Source organism: Nymphalis io, chromosome 3 (assembly GCF_905147045.1).
Source record: "Nymphalis io chromosome 3, ilAglIoxx1.1, whole genome shotgun sequence".
NCBI lineage: Eukaryota > Metazoa > Arthropoda > Insecta > Lepidoptera > Nymphalidae > Nymphalis > Nymphalis io.
Window position 1 is genome coordinate 7,581,353 of NC_065890.1, and position 26,904 is coordinate 7,608,256.

The 26,904-nt window shown below is 34.3% G+C and overlaps 1 protein-coding gene across 12 annotated transcripts in view; it reads left to right on the plus strand.

Annotated features, from left to right (window-relative positions):
• LOC126781084 (uncharacterized) overlaps positions 1-26,904 on the plus strand; it is a 46,080-nt gene that overhangs the window by 9,789 nt on the left and 9,387 nt on the right. The window contains exons 1-17 of one of the 12 annotated variants that reach the window (XM_050505895.1): positions 6,545-7,073; positions 12,599-12,721; positions 17,491-17,788; positions 18,016-18,302; positions 18,503-18,663; positions 18,743-19,602; positions 19,692-19,940; positions 20,169-20,491; positions 20,947-21,153; positions 21,311-21,488; positions 21,570-21,695; positions 21,842-21,994; positions 23,089-23,203; positions 23,278-23,351; positions 23,431-23,536; positions 24,475-24,675; positions 25,166-25,387. In XM_050505895.1, the coding sequence (XP_050361852.1) occupies positions 6,901-7,073; positions 12,599-12,721; positions 17,491-17,788; positions 18,016-18,302; positions 18,503-18,663; positions 18,743-19,602; positions 19,692-19,940; positions 20,169-20,491; positions 20,947-21,153; positions 21,311-21,488; positions 21,570-21,695; positions 21,842-21,994; positions 23,089-23,203; positions 23,278-23,351; positions 23,431-23,536; positions 24,475-24,675; positions 25,166-25,387 (3,856 nt within the window). In that variant the 5' untranslated portion in view covers positions 6,545-6,900. Of the gene's footprint in view, positions 1-6,544; positions 7,074-12,598; positions 12,722-17,490; positions 17,789-18,015; positions 18,303-18,502; positions 18,664-18,742; positions 19,603-19,691; positions 19,941-20,168; positions 20,492-20,946; positions 21,154-21,307; positions 21,489-21,569; positions 21,696-21,841; positions 21,995-23,088; positions 23,204-23,277; positions 23,352-23,430; positions 23,537-23,611; positions 24,676-25,165; positions 25,388-26,904 lie in introns of those variants that run through there. The other 11 variants (XM_050505894.1, XM_050505896.1, XM_050505898.1 and 8 more) reach the window with 11 other exon arrangements.

Sequence of the window (26,904 nt, forward strand, 5' to 3'; positions counted from 1 at the left end):
CCCTTCAAATCGGAACACAATAATACCAAGTACTGCTGTTTTGCGGTAGAATATCTGACGTGTGGATGGTCTCTACCACAAGTAAAAAGCTCTACCACCACTATTATAATACTTATGCTTTTTTAAGTAGATAAATTTCAGGAGTAATTTAGCGTTTTAATAAATGACTTGTCACAATGGCGGTAAATGCTTTAAAATATTACAAGTCAACGAGCAAACATACATAGTTAACATTATAAAACATTTAATATCCAATTTTAATTTAAGCAATTTATGTATTATTTTAAATAATACTGATTATATCAATTTCAATAGGAACAGACTGTGGAAACCGTTAAATGATGATGATTGATTGATTTGTCAGTAGTACTTAGATTGTGTTAGTTATATACTGTATATAGGTAAAAACATGAATACGATGACGAATGTCCTACCGACCCTGTGTTGGTCCTGTCTTCATAGTAGAAACCGGTCAAAGCATCGCTGTTTACCTTGAGTCTGTTACTGTTTTATATATTACTAAATAAATATTCATTATCAATTTACTAAGAATCATGTATATTTGGCATATGATATTTTATAATTAAATTTGTGTGAAAATGGTTTAATTTTAACGAAATGTACAACCGCCAGCGCATATACCAGGCTTTTAGAAACTATATCAACTTGTTTTTTAATTCTCGGAGAAATGAAAACACAGTGTGATTTCCAACTTTGCCCCAAAATTGTTTAAATAGGAAATGTAATTTAGTAAGAATTTAACGTGCTTTTAAAGATAGAAAGAACTATAATAAAGACCTTAATACTTAATTAGAAAAAATAAAGCAAAGATTAAACGTAACTTCCGTGGTACAATAGCTACAATGTATAATAATATTAAAATCAGCCCTGTTTATAATATGTCCCACTGTTGGCCATGAGCCTCTTCTTAGTATGAAAAGAATTCAGCTGCAGTGGAGTGAAGGCGATAGAAGTTTGCAAATTTTTATGATGACGACGAAGAGAACTCCATGAAAAAAAGGCGTCCTTACGGTGTTACCCTTCACAGTTTAAAAATTACTTAACTTCGAAAAGTCTAGAGTTGCGTGCCGTAGAATAGAAGTTTTACGGTACAGTCCAGCATAACTTTCTAATCATTTAAAAATCATATCATATGTATGTATAATTCAAAATTTATTTAATCCGTCTTTATAAAAAAAATGCTAAACAAGGGTTTTTATCACAAACCGTAATCTACGCAGGTAAAAATGCGGGCTAGTTAATTCTTTATTTTATTTCTCGGTTCCTAGACGAATATTAGAAGACTCCAGAAAATTCCATATCTCTGTGTCAGCGTGGGACAAATATATTGAGAGGTAAATTAAACGTTGAGTTTCAAAAGTTATTTTTAGAAAATGTTTGATCAAAACAAAATAATTAAGACATTTTGAATGTTCAGGAAAAAATATATCTAGAATTGTAATTGTCTTAGTTGTCAACTTGGGCTGAAATTGTTTTGTTGACTAGTTACAGGCTACAGTGACCTCTCATACTAGTGAAGAGATCGCATAATCATTTTATTATGTATAATTCATCATAATATTTCATTAAATATAACTAAGATTTAAAAGAAATTTAACAAAGGTGGTGCACGCAAACATATAGCATACTACATGTATAATACGGTATTAATGTACTTATGACGTAACTCATTTTACTACAGCTATATTTTTTATTTTAAAAACAAATATAGTTTAATATATGTTGTGTCACTACAAAAATAAATAATTTTTCAATTTCCCGTCCAACGGCGACCTTTCTAAAATCGTCTGTTTAAGATTCTTAAAACTATTTCGCCTTTCACCCTGTAACCTTTCATTCATACATTGAACTTATGCTTAACGAAACATTCCCCAAAGGAATATAACAGATTTAGGTCTAAAATAACAAATATTTTTCAACCGAATATGCATAGATATCAATAGATTTTATCCTAATTATCTACGTTTAATCGTAGTTATCTTATTCTATCGCTATTATCGAAGTGCTACACTTTTACTTATGCGTATAACTTTATAAAACGAAAGTTCAACGAACTAGCTTAGGTACGAAGAACTTTGATGAAAGCAAAAAGAGTAAGTAACACGAGGCATACCATTATAATCTTAATAATTTATTATAAAAATACTTGAAGTAGAAGGAAAGTAAAGAATAGTATATAACTCTACGAAGTCTTTGATATAATTTTATATGTTTATAATCAAAATTAAATTAAAAAAACAATCTTACTCTATTATTTTATACGATTGTTTGTAAATTTTAAATTTTGTGTTCTGGTTATGAATAGTAATTCGGCGGGAAAAAGGACCGTGACCTTGACCCCAGAGCATAGGCCTAACCTGCCCCAAAAGTGTTGGGTGAAAAGTTAGCGGTCGATAATTAAGATCGTGTCGTGTTCGCGCACGCGCCCGCCGTACCGCCTGCCTGATCGATCCGCCCGCCCACGTGACGCAACAACGCATTTGCTAGGATTCTTCTCGATAAGCTCGCCTCTTACTTTTGTTGGGAATACGTAAACAACGCTCAAATCATTATGGTAATTTATATATTATTCACCCGTTATGAAATGGCTTCACGTTAAAATTATTATAAAACAATAACTTTGACTAAACTCAAAATTAAAAGATACACATAATACTGTATTAATTATACAATAAAAAATAAAAATAATATCAGCTCACATAAACTATTTAAATCAATATAGGACTATTGAAAGTATAATACGCGTTTCTTGTAATACACAAACTGTAATAATTTATATATACATTTCATTTTCAATTAATAATCTAAGTATTATCTTCCTTTTACAATAGTTTTATTTTCGGCAAACTCACGACAGTATATTATAATAAAAACCTCATTGGAATGTAATTGCAATTCTGTAGTTTATATACCTGCTGCCACGATGTTCGTGTCAAATATTTTAATGAGTTTGATGTAAAATATAATAATTGCATCGGTTGAATTGGCAACTGCTATGTGTTGCAAAGTAATAGCCCTTTAGAGTCCCTCCGGCTGGATAGTTTGTTTATCATTTTATTAAGAAATTGAATTCGAAATTATATTATAAATTCAAGTTCCATTGCGAGTTGACGAAAACATAAAACATCTACATTATTCTATGGCCGTTGCTACAAGCTTGTAGCAAATATTCGTAAATGCTAGTAAATGTTTCAATGAACAGTCATTGAAATATATTGAAAATTTTGCCAAGAATCTTATTACCATGTGTCAAATATATATTAATTAATATCTAAAAACTTCCCTACCCTAATAGATATTCAAACTTACTATTCCCGCAAGTAACATTTTTCTTTTCCTTTTCGTAAGCATGTTCGTAGTGATTCATTTTTCATTTTAAAAATAAATTGTATTTTAAAAAATGACTTGTTTTAAAATACGATTAAAAAAATTCCTTATTTTAAAAACTAGGGAATTTTTTATGGATTTAAATATTTAAATATAAAAATTCTTAGTAAATTGTCAATTGAATTGCAAATTTAAAATGACGTTTCAGGATGATCTGATAAAAGTTTGTTAAATATACGAAAAAATAAAACCGTCGTCGACTTTAAAACTGTGCGAGTAGACACAATATATATATTTATTTCTTACAATAACATTTGAGTTTAAAATTTGACACTTTCGACTCCGATTCCATTTCGACTAACTTCTTCACATCAAGCAGAGCATTGTAAAAAGTCACACATTAAGCTGATTAAACTGTTTAAATGCAATGCACTTAAGATAGTGCAATTCTATTAAAATATATTTTGTTACCGATTATTCTTTTAACTTTGTTGGTTTAAACATTATTTTTTTGACCACAAATATTATTCCTTGTGATGTGATTCCGAGTGAGATTTTACGGTAGTAACTGTATAAAAAATGTTTATTTGATATCTTCTTCATATCGTAACCAAAATCTTTGTACTGGCATTTTCCAGTATATTCATAAAATAATTTCCATATCAACTGTAAAAAAACGGAAAATGGGTGCATAAGTACGGAGAGGGTACGCCAATCAGAGCGAAGGTGTAGGCGTATTGCACCCTGTCTTACGACACGTGTAAAGCTACCTGCGTAGTCGAAACTCCCACCAATTCTGCTTTATTTTGTCCTGAATTTGTTGCATTCACGTGTACACAATGAGTATTTTACACACTCTGTTCGTTTATTATATGCTACATTTCAAAGTTATTACATACTTTCTGAAACATCTGTGCTCGCATCAGAAAGAACATATTAGATTTTAATCGAACTTTTTGATGTGATTTCACAAAAAACATAATTATATCCTAAGGATATATGTATATAAACACCCTTAGCCAGTTTTGGAATACAACCAAACAAAAAAATATATATTAGTAATATTATCTATAACAACTTTATACATATTTACACTTATATTACAAATTATATGAACAATAATTTACGAAGAACAATGGCAGAAATTTTTGAAAATAGAACATAAAGTTGTGCCCTTGTTCCATTTTTTTTTCCTGGTCCAGTAACAAAATGAGTAAACGATGCATTTAATTCAGTTTAAGCATATAGAAATACCAATGACTAATTGAATACTTTTGATCGTGGTTGTTTTATTCATGGAATCAACTGTTTCAACGAAGCAGCATTAACGCAATCATGACTTGTGAAACGGTATTGACAAGCAATGATAAGTAACGTCATCGTAAATGTCTACAATATGTTTTTATGGCGCTGAAAAAAAGTTTTGCACAAGGAAATCCTTTCTTTTCCTTTAATTATCTTCTATAAAACTTACAATTTATAATTGTAAATAATTGGTAAAATGATTTTAAAGGTACAAGTCATCTAACATTTAATAGATTTAAAAAACAAATAACACTGTACTCTGTTATCTAAGAAGATTGATTTTGTTATTCTTTTAATACTTGGTCCCATAACAATATGCTCACCACTTATTCTCATCACTCGTTTCATTGCATTATATTAAGGATTTTCCCCGGAGACAAGAACTCATTCTTTGGTATTAGTGTCGTACGTAACGCTTAAATATTTTTAATATTATATTTAATGTTCGTCGCTTGTACATAATATAGCTTATAAATAGATATAATGACAATTGCTTTATTATTATAAATATATCTTTGCCAATTGAAATTGTAGTCACAACTTTTATAAAGATTGCTTCACGTTGATTAGATAAGAATGAAAGAAAAATATCAGGAAAATAATTATTAAATTGAGTAGCTTTTTTATGCTTTATATTTCATCAATTTCTCGAGTTATTCACAATGATTTACAAATCTGATATTATTTTCTGTTACGTGAATACAAGGTCGCCTTTTAGTTGGTCATTGTCAATTGTGACTTTGTTAGGCTCGTAACGTCGTAAGTGTAGTTGTTCGTCGACGTGCCAATTTGACAGGTTAACATATTAGGGTGTAAATAGCTAGTAGTGAGAAGACACCGGCGAAGCGGAATTAGAATGAAGTGCGCGGCTCGCCGCGGCCGTGTGCCACGTCATTGCCGTGACCCACTGACACAGATCCGCGGGGCCGCCTGCACCGATATCTGCACACGCCGCGCGTGCTTGCTCTTCCTCTACTACTTCTTTATTCGTTACACTTTGTTTACGTTGCTACTTTTATTTCATAATAAAAGTCATATATTTATTTTATTTTCTTTAGGGAGACAGTTGAATATTTAACAAGAAGTTTAAAATAAAATATTTTTTGCTTGTGTAAATAAAACCTTAATAAGGTCGTTCTAAATTGTAAATAATATTAAATCCTTTACTGAAGATAAAAATAAAAATAAACTACTTAATTTTGAGTGGCTTAATTTTTTCAATATATATCGTATAATTTCGCTTGTATGCGAATTGTTCAATTTAATAAATATAAGAATCTCGAATGAGCAATAATACTAAAATAAGTTATGCAATACGTTGACCTTGTTATCTAAATTGTGCACTTGACACGAATACTGTTCCATTTCACTTTCATGTCTATAGATATCTACCCATAGCTAGCTTCGCTTTCGTTACGTGGAGACTGGTTTACCTTTAGTAAATACGATAACGATGCCTTTGAACAGGATTAAAGTTCAAGAATAATATTTAATGGGATTATTTAAGGGTTTGAGTAATATTTATGAATCATTTCTAAAATCACCCTGTTTTGTAGTAATATTCGCACTCAATCAACTTTTTTTTGATTAATTATATAGTTTACATTTAATAGATGGTTAGTTAATAGATAAATTTGTTTATCTGAATTCCAATAATATTCTTTCGTTTACCTTCGGTCTTAATCGTCACAGCGTAATGTAGCCGTCGCGTCAGCGAGCGAGATCGAGAGAGTTTTGCTTAGATGGAAATGACGTAGGTGTGACTACAGCAGCGATATGGTTCAGACTTCAGCCAGTTCGCAGCAGACGCCCCGCGCCGTCGTCATTGCGTGTCGTATCGCGTTGCTGCTGCCGCGCCGCACAGCGCCGTGTTGATAACTTGTGAAGTAGACAAGGATGTATGTATATGTATGTCTCGTCTTTCAGTTGACTTTCATCATCGTTTTGTAGCGAACGTTTCGCACAAGTATCGATAGGAAATTACAATTATACAATACTTTATTAGCTGCGTAATAAAGTGGTTGCATGTTCTAATGATTTAACATTACAAATGTCCATTCAATTACATTAAATATCTAAGAACTACTAAAATTGCGTTCAATCAAAAATCTGCTTGGATAATAGCGTCGCGGCAAGCGTGGCGCAATGCAGTGTGTGTTTGGATGCAGATATAAATTGTGTTTCAAGTTTATTTATGGAGGTTTTCGTTGTGATAACTGTGGTAGTGTAAGTTTTTGGAAATAAGCCATGTTGCCCATGGTGCAGGCGGAACCTGTGCTCTTCAATTGCGCGGGTCACTCTGCCGATGGAGCCTCACCGACGGCCACTCTACCTCCCTCGCTTACACCGGATTCTGAGGTTGAGGGACTCGCAGATTTTTTTTATGATATAGATGTGGCTGTCGTTAATTCGTTTTCAAGGTAAATATGAGTAAGCGAGCATTTTGTTAAGTCTCGTGATATTTGAAAAACGCAATATGATCCTTAACGAAATGCATGCACATATTTTGTGATTTAAGTATCTGAAATGAAATTTTATTATATACCTATACAGTTAAATAAGAAAATTTAAAGCAACATGCTTACTAACGTACTTTATGATCATTGTTTGTTTTTGTAGTAGTTAACTGAAGATTGAAGGAGTGTTTTTTAATTATTCCATTACGAAGCTTCACATTCTTGATAAAAAAAAAATGAAACTGATTTCGATAGTTTGCATGTACACTTATATTTAAAAAGCTAATTCAGATTTTTACACCTACTCAAGGGTACTATTGGATTTGGTTTATTATATCTATAAACAGATTTTCCTTGCTTGCTAGATAGGCAAACGGTATATATATTCTAGCCTTAGTGGCCTTAGTGGTTGATGTTATTGATATATTCACACAAATGACGAATAATTATATAGAGATTTTTCTCGTGGAAATTTCCATGATATCTTTTAATATATTCAATAAAATAATAATAACTATTAAAATCGTCGAAGCTAATAAAGACCATATTGATAACCTCGGCTAGAAATTTCCACGTATAGGATAGGAATAGGAGAGCTACCGTTTAATTTCTGGTGGTAGGGCTTTGTGCAAGCTCGTCTGTGTAGGTACCACCCACTCATCAGATATTATACCGCAAAACATTAATACTTGATATTGTTGTGTTCCGGTTTGAAGGGTGAGTGAGCGAGTGTAATTACAGGCACAAGGGACATAAAACCTTAGTTCCCAAGGTTGGTGGCGCATTGGCTATGTAAGCGATGGTTGACGTTTCTTACAATGCCAATGTCTAAGGGCGTTTGGTGACCACTTACCATCAGGTGGCCCATATGCTCGTCCGCTTTCCTATTCTATAAAAAAAATTATAATGCTCAGGTAATTATTATCCCTTATACATAAAAATATTTGCATTAAAAAAATACATTGTATACATACATATGCGAGGTTTTTCAAATTTTTCCTTTAAACGTAAAAGGAACATACTTAACGTCAATATCGAGATACTTTCTAGCTAAAATAATAGTTATACTAGATTTTTCCATATATAAAGATTATGCGACCTTCAAATATTTGTGTCTTTTCGTTCTATGTCAGTCAAGCTCCACAATCGATTGCAACTTGGCATAGTCTGGCCCATACTTTTTGTTCACCATATATGGTAAAAAATGAACTATTAAAAGTGCTCTCTGTAAAGTAACATGACGTCGTTACCCATGGTCAACCAAATAAGTTATCATATTAGAATATATATATATATATATATATATATATATATATATATATATATATATATATATATATATATAGATAAATTAAGCTTCAATAGCTCAATGCATTACGTAACGCCTAGCGATTAAAAAGTAGCTGGTTCGATTCTGCACTAGACTATTCCTACTAATATCTTAACGCTTAATTGAAGGGAAAGTGTTTTAAGTAAGGAGTAGTAATAAATATTAGTAATAATTTGAAGGCAGGCTTTAATTATAGTTTTTTTAACATAAACTTTTTATATGCTTCAATGAAAATAATATTTTAAACAGACGTTCTTATTACTGTACCTATAATGTATGTATATATAGCATAGATGTAAATATTAATTTGATTCCTAAGAAATACGTGATTGTTGTCAATTTTCAATATGATACAGAACACGGTGCAAGAGGTCGGTCCGCACTTAACTGATTTTACCGTCAATGCAATGCCGTAACAAAACGGCAATCAACTTTCAATCAGCGGACATTTTAATCACATTCGAAAGTTTTCATTAAACTGTATTGTATTTATCGAGTATCATGAGCAAAATAATCATAATGAAATTTTAAATATTGTAAGTTTCAAGTCTTATTAGTTAAAAGATTTCCCAACGTTGGGGCTTTAGCACTAATTTATAGAATAAATTTAAGTCTACGACTATTTTTATCGTCTTTGTCTATATTAAATAGAAATTATAAAATTAATTTAATTAACTAGTAGTAATCGTAAAAAAATATTACAAATGTAGTGCTTCATTAAAGAAATACATATATTTTTCTTATTATCATAATATATAGTTCGAAGTATGTAGTATAGACGCCACGCACACACAAGGGCGAGAGAATAAGTCAGCAGAGGCATGAAGGCATAAGACAGCGTCATGTCGTTTGCCATCACGGTAAACGTGTTTTACCCCCAAGGCGCGCCAAATATATGTTTACATAAAAAAATCATAATCCCAATTCGTATCAAGCTACCATAATCATAGAAAATATTCATGATTGATTGGTAGTTACGTTAAAATCACATATAGCTATATAATAATAACTGAGATGGTTGTATCTGTGTCTATATGTAACTATATATAAAGGCTAGGCTGTATAAAAATAGCGAATATATATAAAGGCTAAAATTAATAAACGTGACGATTAGGGTCTAGGTAAAGCTGGTAAAGATTATATATTTGCACAGGAAGATAAGATATAATGATCTTCTATAATGACAGTTAAGTTAGGGCTTAAGTAAATTGTAATCGTCTTAACTGTTTTTTACTTGGAATGCAGTTCTGCTTCAAAGACGGGACAAAATACTGAACAGTTGCAGACATTTGTAAACACATATACAAGTCGATACAATTTTGTAATGCAAAATGAACGCATCTAATCTACGCGTTTATATCTTGTTTCGTATTCAAATATAATATCAATCGAGTCAACCGATGGTAAGTGTTCAGTACCGCCCATAAACATTGGCGCTGTAACAAATATTAAACATTACTACAACCCTCAATGCGCCACCAACCTTGGGAACTAAGATATTATGCCTCTTATACCTATAATTATAATGGCTCACTACATACTGGGACACAATAATACTAAGTATTTCTGTTTGGCGGGTAGAATATGTGAGTAAGTATATAAGTGAGCATAGTAGGTATATAAGTGTGTGATACCTAAAATCTTGTTTTATAGGCTAGGAATCTTCTCGGACATACGCAGAACAACTTACCTAACGATAACGAAACTCGTCCAAGTTGTTCTAAATGGATCGAAGAAATTAAGTGGCTATTGAATGGCTGAACGATAAATCAAATATCTTTGTCGAGTCCGTGTTGTGCAATGCAGAAAGTAGGGTTACATTCAACACATAGCAAACGAAACAATGTTGCACATTATATTATGCGTTTTGTACAACTTGCAATATTCAACATTTATAAACATCTGTAATAATTTACTGATATCATTTTATGTGTTTACTGTGAAAAATGAATACGGATTGCGGACAGGTTGAAATGGATCGATTGACGAGCATTACGAAATTGATTTATATTATCGATAAACAACGTAGAAGAATATTCGTTATTGTTTTTACTTATTTATTACAAATACAAATATCGTTAGCTTATAATGTTATTCAGACGTCTATTCGTACCAAAAATGGTGAGTCATGTTGTAATATATGCAACGGGTAAATATGAGTTGACATTTTCTATTTATTCTTTTGTTATGACTTTCGATTAAATCAATAATTCTATGCATTTAAGTGAAATACAATTAAGAATGAGTTTTACGAATTTAATCAATATAAAATTTCGTTAAAAACTCCAATGTGGTTAACATTAATATAAGTTTCATAAATTTTTGGTTCGGTTTTGTGTTTAACATCTTACGATCATGTCCTTCAGGTCGATGTCGGTCACGGGGATCATTTTCAAGGGATACTAGCCACAGCAGCACAGGACATATTATTGTAGTGCATGAGTGTGTCCAACCCTAGTACACTCTATTCCGTCACTCTTATAGCCCGATGGGGCACCAAATCTTAAGCTACCGGACACAGTTCAGCTGCAGGATCAGACGACTTTACATGCTTTCCGAGACACGGCAGTGTAAATATTGCTAACTTTCTAACTACGGTTTGTCATAAAAGCTACAATTCAGACACAATAACTTATGTTATTTTGTTAGGATATACTAATTGAAGCTACTTATATCTGGCTGAATTTATTTTTTTATAATATTTTTAATTTAAAATATCCATTTAAATGGACGTCACTAAAGAGACATTCTTAATGATTACAATTTGTTATAACTAATTTAAGCTATATTAATATATGTCGTTGTAGCCAGGAAAGCCAAAATATCATTTAATTTATAAAAATTTAAAGCAATTTCCCCTAATACGTGCATAGACTGCCTTATATTTAATGATGTAGAGCTTAAAATGTTGTACGAGAGCGGGAAGGCTATATTATTAATAAGTGTAGTGTAAGTCAATGATTTATTTGCGAGAAGATTATTTTATGATTTTATATTTGAAACATATAAACTTATTTTCATTATAAATAACAATAATAACATTAAATGGCGACGGCACATTGCATTATCAAGAAGTGAAAGTAAAAAAAATATCGACTCAATGAATCATATCTTTACAAACAGCTAAATCTAAAATATTTTTTCTGTGTTTTTTGCAAGTTGACTGCTAGATATATTATATTTTGTATGATGTTTTAATTTTTTTTTTCATATAACTAAATATTTATATTTTTGGTCACTCTTATAGCGCGTTGTTATTCCGAGCATTATTATTTCAAGGTTGCGCGGTCGCCCGTCACAGTGAGGTTGCGTTGTGGGGCTCCTCGGTAGGCGTCGTTATATCTTTGTCCCTCTTTCGCATTAAGCTATTCTGTACTTGGCATTCGGTATGGGTATCGTCGACTTGAACATAACTTTTGCTTGATAGCTGTTCCGTAATGATTCTAAATGTACCTAATTGATAACTTACTTGTTATTTTATTATGAGCTAATTAAGGAGACATATCTAGAACAAAGAGAGAAGACATTTTTAACATTTTATAGAATTAGTATTATCATTATATAATATGATGTACTATACAGTACACGATCAAGGGCTACACGGTAGAATACATTGGTTGAAATAAAAATTGTATAGTTTTTAGATTTCGATGTTTTTTTTTTGTACATTGATGCACACAAATAATACATTCAAAATGAACAAGATAACAGTAGAATAGAACAATAAAATATTACGCTCAGTTACCACTAGGTTGGTACGTAGGCGCTATACACAACGAGGAACTGAATAATGTTAATATCCTGTGCTGTCAGTGTTATTCATTGATTATTATTTGAAGTGTTACCTACATCTGTAATTTTAAAGTGTCAAAGATGATTGAAATTATCATTTATTTGCTTATCTTAGTGTATACTGTGTATTACTTCCGACAAGGTCAATGGATTTGGGGCAAAAGTGTTCAACCGTGCAATGCAACTAAATTTGATTGATTTAATTAAAATGATTACTACGATAAAGAACTGGCTACTAGACTGAGAAAATGCAGCATCATAACTATATAGAACTCGTATATGAAGTTTAAAACGTATGATAGGTAGGTCAATTGTAATTAGTCGCAATATACATAATAATAGTTCGTTTTGTTTGCTGCTTCTGTAGAATTGAGTCCTGTGACCTCCAACTGGGAGACACATGGAGGGGGATGCAGGGCAAGATGAGCGTGACCACGCCGGGTAAGAAGATAAGAAAAAAGTCATCAGACAATAAGTCACAATCTCAACAGTACGTATCAGCGATTACAAAAGGTTTATTGGAGATTGTTAAACACTTGTGTTTTTATTTTTACTATCAAAAGTATCTTAGTTTTATTAATTTTACCATATTATTATTTTATCACATTTTGCTTTCATCGTGTATATGTTAATAATAATATAAGCCATTTTAGGTAAAATCTTGTTAAGTGAGCAAAAACAAAAAAAAAAACAAACGTTTTCTACGTCATTGTCAGTTTCTTTATCGAATCAATCATTTTGATAATTTGCGTATTTTTTTTATGTTGCTATTCAAATTTGTATTTTCAATAATACAAGTTTAAAAAGTTTTGATTTTGTGATTGTGTATAAACATAAATAAATCTTTTTAATTTATTTGCTATTTAATACACCCATGTTCGTACACAGGAAAGTATTTATAATATGGTATATATGTATGTAGAATGTCAAATACATTACAGTTTACGTAATTAAGTCTGTACTTTAAAAAAACATCAAAATTTCCACGTTTGGGTCTAAGTCACTCTACCTTCTCTTGTTGATAAATCAACCACATGTTATACAAGTATATTAACGAACTAATCACAAATATTACGCAACAATTCTGTTGAATTTGTTTCGGTCATACATTATATTATTCTTATAAATATATAAATTTCATATAACTGTCTTGTGACTTTATGGAAAATAATTTAAGAAGTTAAAATTAGATGCCTCTACAAACTACAAATTGATGGCCTAATTAAAGAAGTGAAATAGTTAAAGTACTATTTGAGTTAGTTTGAATAATAGTTTGTAATTTGAAGCCTCAAATATGCAATGTATACTAGTGTGAGAACAATTTCATTCTGGTAATCCACGCGTTTATTTTGATCTTTCTGCAAAAGAGAACGCTCTTTTTCTATAAATGTGTATTTATTTGTCTCTTGGAGTCATGTCAATAACATCATTTATTATTTTAGTAACGCATACTTAGTAATGTAATGTTTTAGAAGATGCGTTTGTGTTGCGTGTGTGTCGATTGATGAAGGCCTTTCTTGTCATTTTACGTGTAGTGACAAAAAATGTAGAAACTTTTGTCTTTAGACTTTAAAGTGACAAAGGTTATAAGTGATAACGCTCTATGACATAATTGAGCCACTCAATTAACCATTTGTTTCGGTTCTGAAGTCAATAGTTAGCACTTAAATATTTGAACATTTTATATAAAATATTTATTGCTTTGTACTACATTTTTACTGTGTTTATAAAATGTTTACGAAACATAAACTAAACTGATTTTGTTAATGATTTGATATATTAATTAAGTTTGCAAAAATACGAACATAAAAACTACACATCTTTTTTTTAATGAATTCTTAAAATATTCTGAATAAGGAGAATAATAAGATTTCTCATTGTTAATACTTTTTAATTAAATAAAAAAAATAAGTGAAATTTATTGTATCCACATACATACATGACCTATTTGAAGACTAATGGAAAATAATTTCATAAGGCTGGTTTGTGTTAGGCTTTTTGGTGGTTGGTACGTTCAAATTATACTAAATACATAAATAAATGTAATTGAACGTTATTGCCTTCATTAATGACAGGACGGCTGGCTCATTTTTCGCTCGCTAGCATCCTTGCCACGTTTCCACACGGGCACGATTTGTACATTACTTATTTTAAAATTTGTGTATTATTATTTACGTCCTTAATGTAAATAATACACATATAAATAATTTATTTTTTATATTTATATTAAAAATATAAATAAAATAATATAATTATACAAGATATATATAGTTTGTAATTAGTTTCTCCAGCACAATTTTTCGATAATTTGGTATAATATTGTAACACAGTCACACGTCTGGACGTCTAATAACTTATATTGAGTATTCCAAATTTTTCAGGCATTATTTTTTTAAATATGATTTTATATTTTATGTTCAACAATACGGAGAAAATAAACAAAAACGAAGTACGAATATACTCATATTTATGATATACTATGAAATATTTCGAAATGGTTATTTAAAAAAGGGGGAAGTAAAAAAATATTTTTAGCTTATAACGTCAACGTGAAATAAATCGAACGCGACTTATCACTTATCACACACAAAGAACTACAATATAGAAAGTTACATGACAGTGTCATCAGTTGAAAAGAAAACAAGTTTTGTAAAAGGATATGATACAATGTTGCGAATTTCTATAAGATTCTTCTAATCAAAGTGGCCGCACCGTAGACGCGGCAATAAAGCAGGAAACAATTATGTCTGCGATTCTAGATTAATAACTTGTTTTGACACGCTATCTTCCAAAATATTGTTCGTGAGTTTGCCTTTATTTTTAATTACACGCATATTACATTCAAATACATATATTGCATTCTGAACGTTTAGTCGTTACCACGAATCTTGTAAAGTTTATTATAAACTCGTTTCGTTTTGTAAATGTGAAATAATCTTCTAACAGTAACTGTCAAAGTTGCGGGTATGAAAGCTTTTTTTTTTAATAAATTACGTTAATATTAAATAAAGTTTAAAATAAGGTTTCTACAATTGTATTTTTAATATAAAGACGTGATTAAATTATAAAATTATTATACAAATCAACCTCTTAACGTACGAGAGTAGGATATGGAAGAGTCGTAACTAAATTATTATTTTTAATGTTAACACATGAAGCAGATCGGCAATCGCCCCGACACTAAATTTTTCTCAAATGGTTCAAAGTAACTTTTTTGACTTTAATATCATTTGGATTTATTTTTTTGAGCACAAACAAATGTCATTTACGGCTAACTAGGGACTGTGAACCTACTACGGATTGATGTACAGGCGGTTGGAACTCGTACTTGTGCAGCAGCCACCGCAACTTAGTTACTAACTTACTACTACTACTTACTAACTTACTTGTAAACCGGTGCGGTGTCTTGCATTAGTAACATATAATTTTCCTCATAGTTTTTTCTTGATGTACTATTTCAGTCTCGTGTTGTATTCTCCAGCGATTGTGAACTTTTATAATCAATGAATATAAACTCTACAGTTCCACAAATTAGCTATCATTTAAGTTATATTTTACCCTTTTTTTGGCAAAGCAAGAGTCACATGGACTCTTGCTTTCGGTGGAGTGTCCAGGGCTGGAGTGGTCTTCTATTGATTCTCGATGTTGAACTAGATCATGCCGCTGGTAAATCGTAATTTTATCGAGACAGTGAGTTCCATAAACGACTTCCTTCTCACTTATTATGGTTAGAATGTAATTTCCTCGCTTCAAGAACTTTATCGCAGCGCGCTGTTAGATTTATTTCATTACCACATTTTTATTCCGGATCAACTTGCTTGTTGTATGATGTCAGAGTTGGATGTGGAATATATGTAGACTCTTAAAAAAGTTACTGTTTAAGTTAAAGTAATACGATGTTACTAAGTATCCCTAGACTTATCTATTTCCCTCCGTTTCACGTATTTTAGATCTGCTGTAGTATTATTATTAATATATTTACTGTATTAAATTTTTACTTATTAGTTCTAAAAGGGTATTGAACACAATGTCATTACCAATTACAATTATTAACATATTAGAATATAATTATTTGAACAGTTCAAGCTTGATACATAAAAAATAAAAACAAAACGAAGTGTCACAATTAAAGAAAATTATATTTATTTAGTTTGTCTTAAAGTTTTTATTAGCAACAATGTAGAATAGTCTTATTTGTAATTATATATTGTTCAGAATTTCTGAATGAACATTCTCGAAACAATATTTATTAATTAGTTTAGGTCAAGTTTGGCTCAAAAAGTTATAAGTTATAGTAGATTTCGATAATATTTCAAAGTAGATTGTTATTTTATTTGTTTACACTTCAAACATAAATCTAAAACAACCACCTGTTTCCTAAATTTAATTAACAATACACACAACTATAGAATACTGGAAACAAACTATTCGTTGAGTACAATAACTATTCAATTTTTATCATAATTTGGCATAGTTCAATGCCAGCTTGATTTAAATATTCATCGGTATCCTCAATTGATATGAATAAGTAAAAAGCAGTCATTTCGATTAAACTTGTCACGTTGTATATATATATCATGTATATATTTTGCATTTAAATTTAATATTTATATGTTTAAATTTCCTTTTTATTTGGCAACATATTTGGAAATATAGCCATACTACATACCTATATCTACCACTACAACCAACATCACCAATTGTGTGTGGCGGTGGTGGTACACCACCATATTAAACACTTAGAAAATAACATTGACTTTTGTTTATTTTTCTACAAATTTCAGTTGATAAGCGTTTTTTTTCGCTTTGTGACTTTTAAGAGTACATTATTTTAATAAACAAAAAGATAGCATGAAACTATGAAATGCAAACCAAAACAAATTGCTGTAGGGTTGTCAATTACTTTAGGAAAGGTTATCTTACGAAACTAATTGTAAATTTTAAGGGATGTAATGTTGTGCATACAACATATATATAAAGATAGAAAATTTCGGGATTTAACCTGGACGTGGCAACTAGTAACATTGACTTGTAAATTAGGCTACTAGGGCATTCGGTCAGTGGCATTTGAAGTTAATGCACGGTTGTCTTGCACTTACCGAAATGCGCTTACGCAGCGTAGTTAGAACTTAAATCTTCATAATATAATTATTATGTAAACCGAAATATCTTAGATCTGATAATTATAGTTTATAAGATTTATTTGTCTTTATGCATGTTTTATTTTTTATTATTAAAGATTGTTAATTTCAATTTTAGAAACAAGTGCGACAACGAGAAGCGACGTCGAGAGTTGGAAAACGAAGTAATAAATCAACTAGAGGAACTTCTTGGGACTTGTCTTGCTGAAGTAAAGCAGCCAGACAAAAACGGCATTGTACAGAAAGCTACACGGCAGATTGAGGACGTATTGCAGCGGCGGCGGAACTGCCCTGGTGACTGTCCCCAGCGTATGGTTCAAAGCTTGTCACCTGTACAAGCCGGTGAAGTTAGTTCCACCCAGCAACAACCGCCTCCTACTGGTTTTCAGTATTCAGAGCTGAGTACTCTAATCGAGGTAATTTACATGATAATTTATATTCAAACAAATGTTAGACACCTACTTTGATTTAATTTTTCATGGGGATTAATTACATGTGTCTGAATTTCTAGTAATCATCTTGCCGCTTAAAAAAATCTTGCATAATATTTTTAGGTTGCATCTTATAAACAAATTACGTAGACAGTTTTGATTTTATTAGAGTAGCTTACATAATTTATATGAATGTAATGCTATGATTTCAGGCGATAAAACATTATACCGGCGTCCTGGGTTTAATATTAATGGAAATTAACTCGAAAGGCGAAATTGAGTGTGTGACTGAAAATATAAAAGACCTCGTTCTCGCAGAAAGAACAGAGTTATATAAGAAATCAATATTCTCGCTCTTGCATGCTGACGATCATGCAAAACTAAAGCCATTGCTGAGAAATATCCAAAACTTTTCCTGGGGATCGGGCGATTCTGATAAATTCCAATATATCCATGCCCGCCTGCTTTTAAAAGATTCAAATGTTGCCGATAGTTCCAGGTTTGACATATTTATATATTTATAAACGATTAAATACAACACTTTTTAAATTTATTATAATAATTATAGCTTGAAACTTTAGAGTATTCAAAATACGTAAATGGAATACAACCATTTTTATTGCCAGCTTAAGAGAAATCTCCATTTTGAAATAGTAACTTGTACACGGATTGGCATTAATTTTTTATTTAATTTGTCAGGTTTGTGGATACTGTGATTCACGCTGCGCCAGTACGCAGCTCGTCCACGGAGGAGGCCGGCTCCGTCATGTGCGTCATTCGGCGCTGTGAGTCGGCCGCTATCTCCAACGACGGCGGACCCACCATCGTTTTCAGATTGGATTGTAACTTTAATATCTTATGTAGGTTATATTTAATTCCTAAAATGGTTTCATTGTATCTTTTTATAGTTTGTTATATTTTGTTTTTCAATTGTTACAGCTTGTGATTTGTCCGGAGTGGAAAACTGTATAAATTCTCCTATTTCTCTTGTGGGAGTTCGTTACTTAGATCTCGTTGAAAGTAGCGATCGTGCACGCGTATCATCACATCTTCAGGAAGTAGTAGTTCGGGCTGGTTTGCTCGTGGTGAGCGAGCCCTACCGATTACGTATCGGGACCGACGGTCCTCGTATCAGAGTAAGCGCACAGGCGAGACTCTTTCCTACGGTCGGCGAGCCAAACTTCATTATGTCTACGAATACTGTACTCGGGGATGAGGACGTAGATATTCACGATGCGGGAACGTCCCGTCCTTCGCTCGGTGGTCCTCTCATGACTTCGGTCGCCAATGGTGAGACATCAGCCTCTGAGCCGCGATACCGCTCCCCTATGAGCCCCGGTGAACATCAATTCACCATCAACGACTTCGACCTCGAAACCTGGCCATCATCTTTTCCGATGGGAGAAATGTCAGGCGAGGAGGCTAAAGAACGTAAAGAAAGCGGCGCAGACAATCCCGCTGCTCATGCGTCACCAGTCGAAGCGCCGCCGCCGCCGGCCGTTCACGAGGAACCAAATCGCCTTCGTATTTTGCTTAGCAAGAAGAGCGTACTCAAAGATTTGCTGAACCAAGAAGACGACGAGGCGACAAGCAGCGAGACCTCGGCGCCGCACACGCCGCACACACCGCACACGCCGCACACGCCGCACACCCCGCACACCCCACACACGCCGGCCTCGGCGCTCTCTCCACTGCACTCGGCGCAGGCGCACGCCAGGCCCCCGCCGCACATGGGCCAGCATCAGCCGTCGCCTCATAATTCCCACCAGCCAACACACCATAACAATCAACTACGCAAGGTCAGACAATATTTTATCATGCGAAATATTTTGTGACTAAAAGTCACAAAATCGCTATATTTATTTATAATGTATACATTTTATTTAAGATTTTAAATGACAAGTCCGACGAGGACGGAGAGGAAGGCAGAAGAAATTCAACGGATAGTTCGCGTGGATCTTCCCAGTCCAGCGCTTTGCTCTCGCAGCTGCTTTCAAACAACAATGGTCCGGCGAGCAACGGACGTTCTCAGGAAAGCGATATGTACATGGATAGAATAGCCGGCATGAAGAGAAAGTTTGAAGAGTCCAAAGCCTCTACGAGCACCGCTAAGAGAGCTACACCTGAAAATCAACAGGTAACCATAATATCTAACAATTACAATATGTATTGCGATCTCAGATTTTCGGTGAGTCTTCGTTCGTAGTAAGGTCAGCTGACATAGTTTTTATCTACTGTTTAACATTCGAGGTAGTCTTGGAATTTATATAGTTTATATAAATTCGATTGTATATATATTGTATATTAATTACTAATATAAGTTTCTTCGTAATCGGAATTAAACTAATGTGAGTACATTTGCCAGGTGTCGTCGAGTGCGACGGGTGCAGGCGGCGGGTCCGGAGCGCCGACGTCGACTGCGTCATCGAGCGCCAACAGTCCGGCGACCAGCAGTGGCCCCGGCATGAGTCCACTCTGTCAGAAGAACCAGATTCTCGTGTCGCTGCTGGCGCGACAACAGACCACGCCGCCCACGCCGCTGCCGTTGCCGAACCCCATCCTGCGGCCCTACCCAGCGCGAGCGCGCGCGCCGCCCACGCTCGGCCACGCTCATTCCCACCAGCACCCCCTCCACATGGCGCAGGCTCGCCACCCTCATCACACTATTTCCAATATTCTCACCGCTAAGTAAGTTATCTTTTTGAAAATATATTTTCATATATATATATACTATATATTTCATATATACATACTTCAATTCAACATCGACATGATAGCGGTTTTAGTATTCAGTAGTAATCATTAACATGACACATAACATTTTTGGCGATAACCTATTGACAACCTGCAGGCGAATTGCAATTTAAAAATCGAAATAAGTGATTTCTTTTTTTTAGACAAGATAAACATTAATCTAAGTGTGATTCTGTGTTATGTGTAAAAGAATGATTTAATTATAATATAAGGTTATTGCCACTTCCAAATTAAAACTTTTTGACTAAGTCCAAACCGAGTTTTTATCTAAATATATATTTATAATATATATTTTTCTATATAGAATTTCTAGATGATAACTTCAAATGCACCTAATAAAAGCGTTGTGACTTTTAAAACATATATAAAAATATACTTATTACATATAGCATTCGTGGAAACAACGTGAACGGCGGCGCGGGGCCGGTGTCGTCAGCCTCGAGTGTGGAGTGCTCCAACATGCAGGGCATTCAGACGTCGCAGGGCGGCTCTGTGGGGCAGGCGGGGCAGAGTCACCTGCAGATGGTGCTGCAGGGCGGCGCGCGGGCCAATTACCAGCCCGCCCCGCCGCACTACCCCTACAACAACCAGACCCAGTGAGTCACTTACGATATTATTATATTATGTGTATGTACAAATTGTAATTTAAATTGTTTTTTGTTATTAAACCATATTTAATAATAATTCAAATATGTTCGGCTGCATGATTTTTTGTTAAAAATATCCAATTATCTAAAATTGTATTTTTAGGAGCGGCGGTATGAGGTCGCAGAGTGGAACGAGTGGGGACAGCGAGGTACCAAATGATAAGACACTGTCGGATATTTTGGACGAGGTGATAGAAAATATGCCATATAACGATCGTTCCGCACCTGACGTCAATGTTCTCATGGATATGGAGAGTAATCGACAGTTACGCTCAGATTATGCTGTCAGTTTTATTATACAATATTTATATATATTTTTTACCGAACCAATAATTACTAAGGCATGTGTTACAACTCTGTTTTAGGGTGTTAAAGAGAAAAATGATGTCATAAATGCGATAACGCAAAGTCTTATGCAATTCGAAACTGCGACTAAAAGTCCAGTCTCATCTAGCCCGAGCGTCCAATCGGCTTATCCCGTTCAAAGTCAAGTAAGTGATTTTTTCACCTATCTAAGTTTTCAATCCGACGATCTATGTACGTTGAAGTTTTAGTTAATTAAAATAAACTCGAATCGCCTCACTCATTATTCAGATTGTCATAAGTGTGTGTAATGAGTACGTACTCGTCGACACAGGGCTCGTGCACAATGAGCGGCGGCTCGGGCGCGCTGTACGGGCTGGTGGCGCGCAGCGACGCCGACAGCGTGCGCGCACGCGCCGTGGTGGAGCAGCAGCGTACGCGCCTGTTGCAGATGCAGCGCTCGCAACAGATGCTCGTCTCCCCAGAGGTCTGTCCTACATTATTTTTATGTAATTGAGAATAAAATAATAATGGGATGGTTATTATTTTATTTTGACATTCATGGACGTATTTTTTGGACGAAGCTACCATTTTCATTAAAATTAAATTAGTCAGTTAAAAGTCAGTAAGTAGCGTTCTTTTTTGCTTTGATTGAAAAATAAAATCGATATTTGTAAGTGTTTGATAAACTAAACCTTGAAATAACTATGCGACCTTGGTTGTAGTCTAAGGCACGGTAGGTTTTTTGTGTGAATGATTATGCCAATAAAATGTGATTCACTAACCTTATTCGTGCTTCCGGTGCGTCGTCGCTGCTTATTAGGGTCTTGAACTAATTCTAATTATTATTGAATCAGAAGTTATTATTAACAAATTTAATAATCTAAGAAACAGTCGTTAGAATAAAAATTGTGTATGCAAGAACACTTAAGAATATTAGTTTAGGTGTCATCTATAAAATGCAACGTCGTGAAAATAATTATATATAATAATTCATGTAAAGAAACGTACAAGGGACACAACGTCTTAGTTCCCAAGGTTGTTGGCACATTGGCGCTGTAAGGAATAGTTAATATTTTTCCTAGCGCCAATTTATATGGTTGTGGTGACCACTTGCAATCAGATAGCTCATTTGCAAGTCCGTCTACCTATTATAAATTTAAATTATTATTTTTAGTATAAAAAAGTATTATACTAATAATAGCTAAGTACTTTGACTGCAGCCCATTTGGTTTAAATTAGGTAGTAAGTATATTCGACGTTTGTATTTTTGACTTTGTATCGTTCGCATTCTTCCTAATTTTGTTTCTAAAAGATTTTAGTTACTGCTAAGGCACAGGTGACCAATGCGGCCATCTCGGATTGTAACTACTATACTTAAATTTTATACATATTTTTCTAGTGACATAATTTCCAATACTTCATTTTATAGAACAGTGATATAAATTTAAAATTTTTTATGCATATCGCATTGTAGCTTTTGATAAAAGTAAAAGTTTATTTAATGCATTACCCAATTAAAAATTTGGTGTGTATATGGTTTGCATCTTATTTTATTATGTGTCTTATCTCTAATTTCAGGCTGCAGAGCAGCCCCAAGCCGATCTCGGTTCTACTATAAACGCTTTAGTCTCCGCGACGCCGCCTAACGTAGCTCTAAAGCGTACAGACTTCCATAATTTGTATCATCATACGAGTAAGTACAAACACTCGACGGGCAAATACGTACTCAGTGGAAATATCGAGTACATTTATTATTTACGTTTACAGATCAAATGGGGCCAAACTACGGGACGAACAAAATGCCCTCGTCGCAACAAAATCCAATGCTAAGTCGACAACTCGTAAGTAACTGACATGAACGTATTAGGGAAGGTGTCGAGAGTGGCCCGAGGCGGTGAGTGTAGCCGAGTGTGTTGGCAGGGCGCGGGCGGAGCGGGCGGCGCGGGCGGCGCGGGCGCGTACGCGGCGGCGCTGCACACGCCCGTGGCGCCGCAGCCCTACCTGCGCGCGCCGCGCCCGCACCACGGTACGTACTGCTGCTCGCCGGCGACGTTTATTTATACGATGTATTCTTTCAAAATATTACGACCTGTGCTTTTAGACTCACCGAGTACCTAGCCGAAGAGCCCCACGTCGCAAAGAGAATATTATTTATTACATAGACATGCAGTGGATAATTCCTTATACTGATATGTTCCTCCACCTGATTTATATAATGTAGTGAGAAATTGTTCAATTAGGCGAGCCCTCGAATTCTTTTCTGCAAATTGTATTATTTAATGTACCTATATTAATTTTTTATCGATATTGAAAAATGTTTTAACATATTTTTATTTAAATCAACTTTTCATAAGAATGTATAATATAAAGGTAATGTAAGTATAAGTATTTCTGCGGATATTGTAACAAAACGTAAATATTTTAAATATTCAGTCTGATCCAAGGTTTTTATGGTACGCTTTAATGCATAATATATACTAATTTATTTTGAGGTAGATAGCTCTCTCATTCTTAAATTTTTAAGTCGAAGCATGATTATTCTAAAACGATAATATCTTCAGCATGCTCTGTAGAAAAAAAAATATATTTATGATACAATTTAGATCGGTAAAAATCTATTTAACTAATTGCATGTTTATATTATTGGCTTTAATATACGAAATTCGAAATAAAAGCGATGGGTAGAGTTAGCGTACTAGTTAGACGAGCTTATGAGAGGTCGCATGCATCGGTAAAGGCGGATGACCTAATTTCGAATAGAGGAGAGTGCGATGACACCGGTTTAGCCATTACCACTCGCACGCGAACTCAACGAGAACGAGTCGCTAGCTCGGCAGTCTGGTCGGAGTCGGTAGAGACCGGTCGGGTACCCAAGTAGGTAGGTCTCGGCGCAGCGTCGCCAGGCGAGTGCTGGACGAGGCGCGAATGGCAGTGGCCGAGTACTATATGAGGCGTGTGTGGCAGTGGGCGGCTACTATGAGGAGAGCGAAGTGGGAGTCCGGGCTATCTGCGGCGAGTTTGCACGCCGAATGGCGCAAGGTGCGCACCCCGCGCACCCGCAGCACCCGCCGCACCCGCCGCATCCGCCGCATCCGCCGCACCCGCCGCACCCGCCACACCCGCCGCACACGCCGCATGCCTCGCCTCACGATCACCCGCTCTCGTGTGAGTATGCATGTGCCGATTGATTTCGTCGTAACCGACCTCTTAAGAAATGAACTGTTCTTTATTAACATAAAAAAAATGGTCGTCGAAAAATAAATCGTCGTGAGTTACTGTCGATTTTATTTTTATTAACTCGCTTGTATGTATGCCTATATTCTAACGATTTTTGCCTTTCCGTCTCTACCACGGTTCTTTGGCGTTCGAGGTACAAAGGGAGTAAGGTAAACGGTAGTTTTCGTAGCAAAATTGTTATTCCTCTTCACTGTCGTCGTGCATGTCTCTTAATTTTGACGTAAGGCGAAATTACTTCCGCTTGTATATTTATAAAATTCTCAATTATATATCACGTCGACTGGTTGGCGTCTTCTTTTACTAGCGCTATTTTTCTAATATCTGGATCAGTCTGCAATTCAATACGATCGGCAAAAGAGAGGGACGATCTCGACTTCCAAGGTTCGACCGACCGCTGATGTAGTTGCCCGACACGCAGGCGTGGGCGGCGTGGGCGGCGTGGGCGGCGTGAGCGGCGTGAGCGGCGTGAGCGGTGTGAGCGGAGGGGGCGGCGTGGGCGGCGCGGCGGGCGGCGGCACGTCGGAGTACGTGCGCAACGAGCTGCGCGCCGTGGTGGGCGCGCGCTCGGCCCGCCCCGAGCTGCACGCGCTGCACGCGCCCGAGCTCGACCCGCTGCTCACGTTCGACATGCCCGCTCCTGGTTAGTATCGGTTGTAGTTTCCCTCGCTACGAATCTTACGCGCCGGACCTCGACGTCGACGATCGGTCGGTGTTCTATCAAAAAATGTTAAAATCAAGAAAAAGGTTTTACCTCATGTTTGTTGAAAATAAAACTACCTGGCAAATGAAAGAGGATTCCGTTGTTCGAGTGAATTAAAATTTTTTCGAGGATATTTATAAAAATGCTGTTACGCTTAGCATGGTGTCAGGATTGTAGATCGTGAATTATTTCGACTAAAACTTGTAACATTAATTAAATGGTACCTAGTTCTTGGTCAAGCCTTTAGACCGTCAAGGCTAGTGCCTTAAGACTAGATAAAATAGTTTAGAAAAAGTACAAATATATTTTCATAAGGAACCTTTATGCTTTTCAGAACATTTTTGTATTTTAAATAGAAAAAAAAATCATTAATTATAAATAATTTTATACAAAATACATGTGAAAGTAAGAAGACTTAAATAATATATTATACCTACTTTTATAATTTATTCGAAAACTATATATGCTCGTTGTGAATTTTTGGTATTTTCTTTGGCATTAATATAACACCTCCAATGTTATTTGATTGAACATAATATATCATAATTAATACCTATTGCATTAATAGTAAATTTAATTTTATATAAAAATAAAACAATAAAAATATTTTGAGTTACGTATCTAATCGTAAGCTGCGAAGCCTTAAGTGTTCTCTGTATGTATACACCGTAAGCATTATTATGGGTACTATAGTTTTCGCCTACACAGAAAAAGAATTATTTAAATTCAAACCTACCAACTTCGCTATTGTTCTTCAAGTACTAACTTTTGGCAACCTTCTGTGTAGATTTTAATATGAAATCCTCGCTCCGTATCCATCGAATCCTTTTTATAAGTGGTTGAATGGTTATAGATTTGGCGTAATCGTAGCGAGATTTAAAACATAACAATTTTTTTGCCTTAATTTTAAACTATTTAAACAGAAAGTTTTATCAAAATCGTCTCGGTAGATTATTCCTAATACTCGTACAAGAACATAATAATAAATAAATTAAATAAATGTTTTGCGTTAGAACCACAGAAATATATCAAGACTCGAGCAAAGGGCGATATTTACCCGTTAATTTAAATTATCTGTAAAGCTAAGAGCTTTACTTAAGAGCTTGTTTTAAAAGAGATACGTCATCGGCAGTATGAGTTTTCGAAGTGATTTCACGGCGCATAGTAAAGTGTTAACTGATGATTAAATCACAACCATAATTATTATATGTAAATAAAAATACTTAAGTTTAGTACAGTCTGCAAAATAGTTTCGTATCGTTGAAATAATATGTTATAAAATTTTACGAGACAAGCAAATTCTATTGTTTTAGTAGGTGACATATTATTTTATTTCCGTGGCATTTATCATCACCACCGAACTAAGTTTTTGGGTCAAAATCATCAAGGAAACTGCTTTTCTGTCGAAGAAATAAATTTATTTGCGGTATAGAATATTAGATTCTAGCGCCAATTGT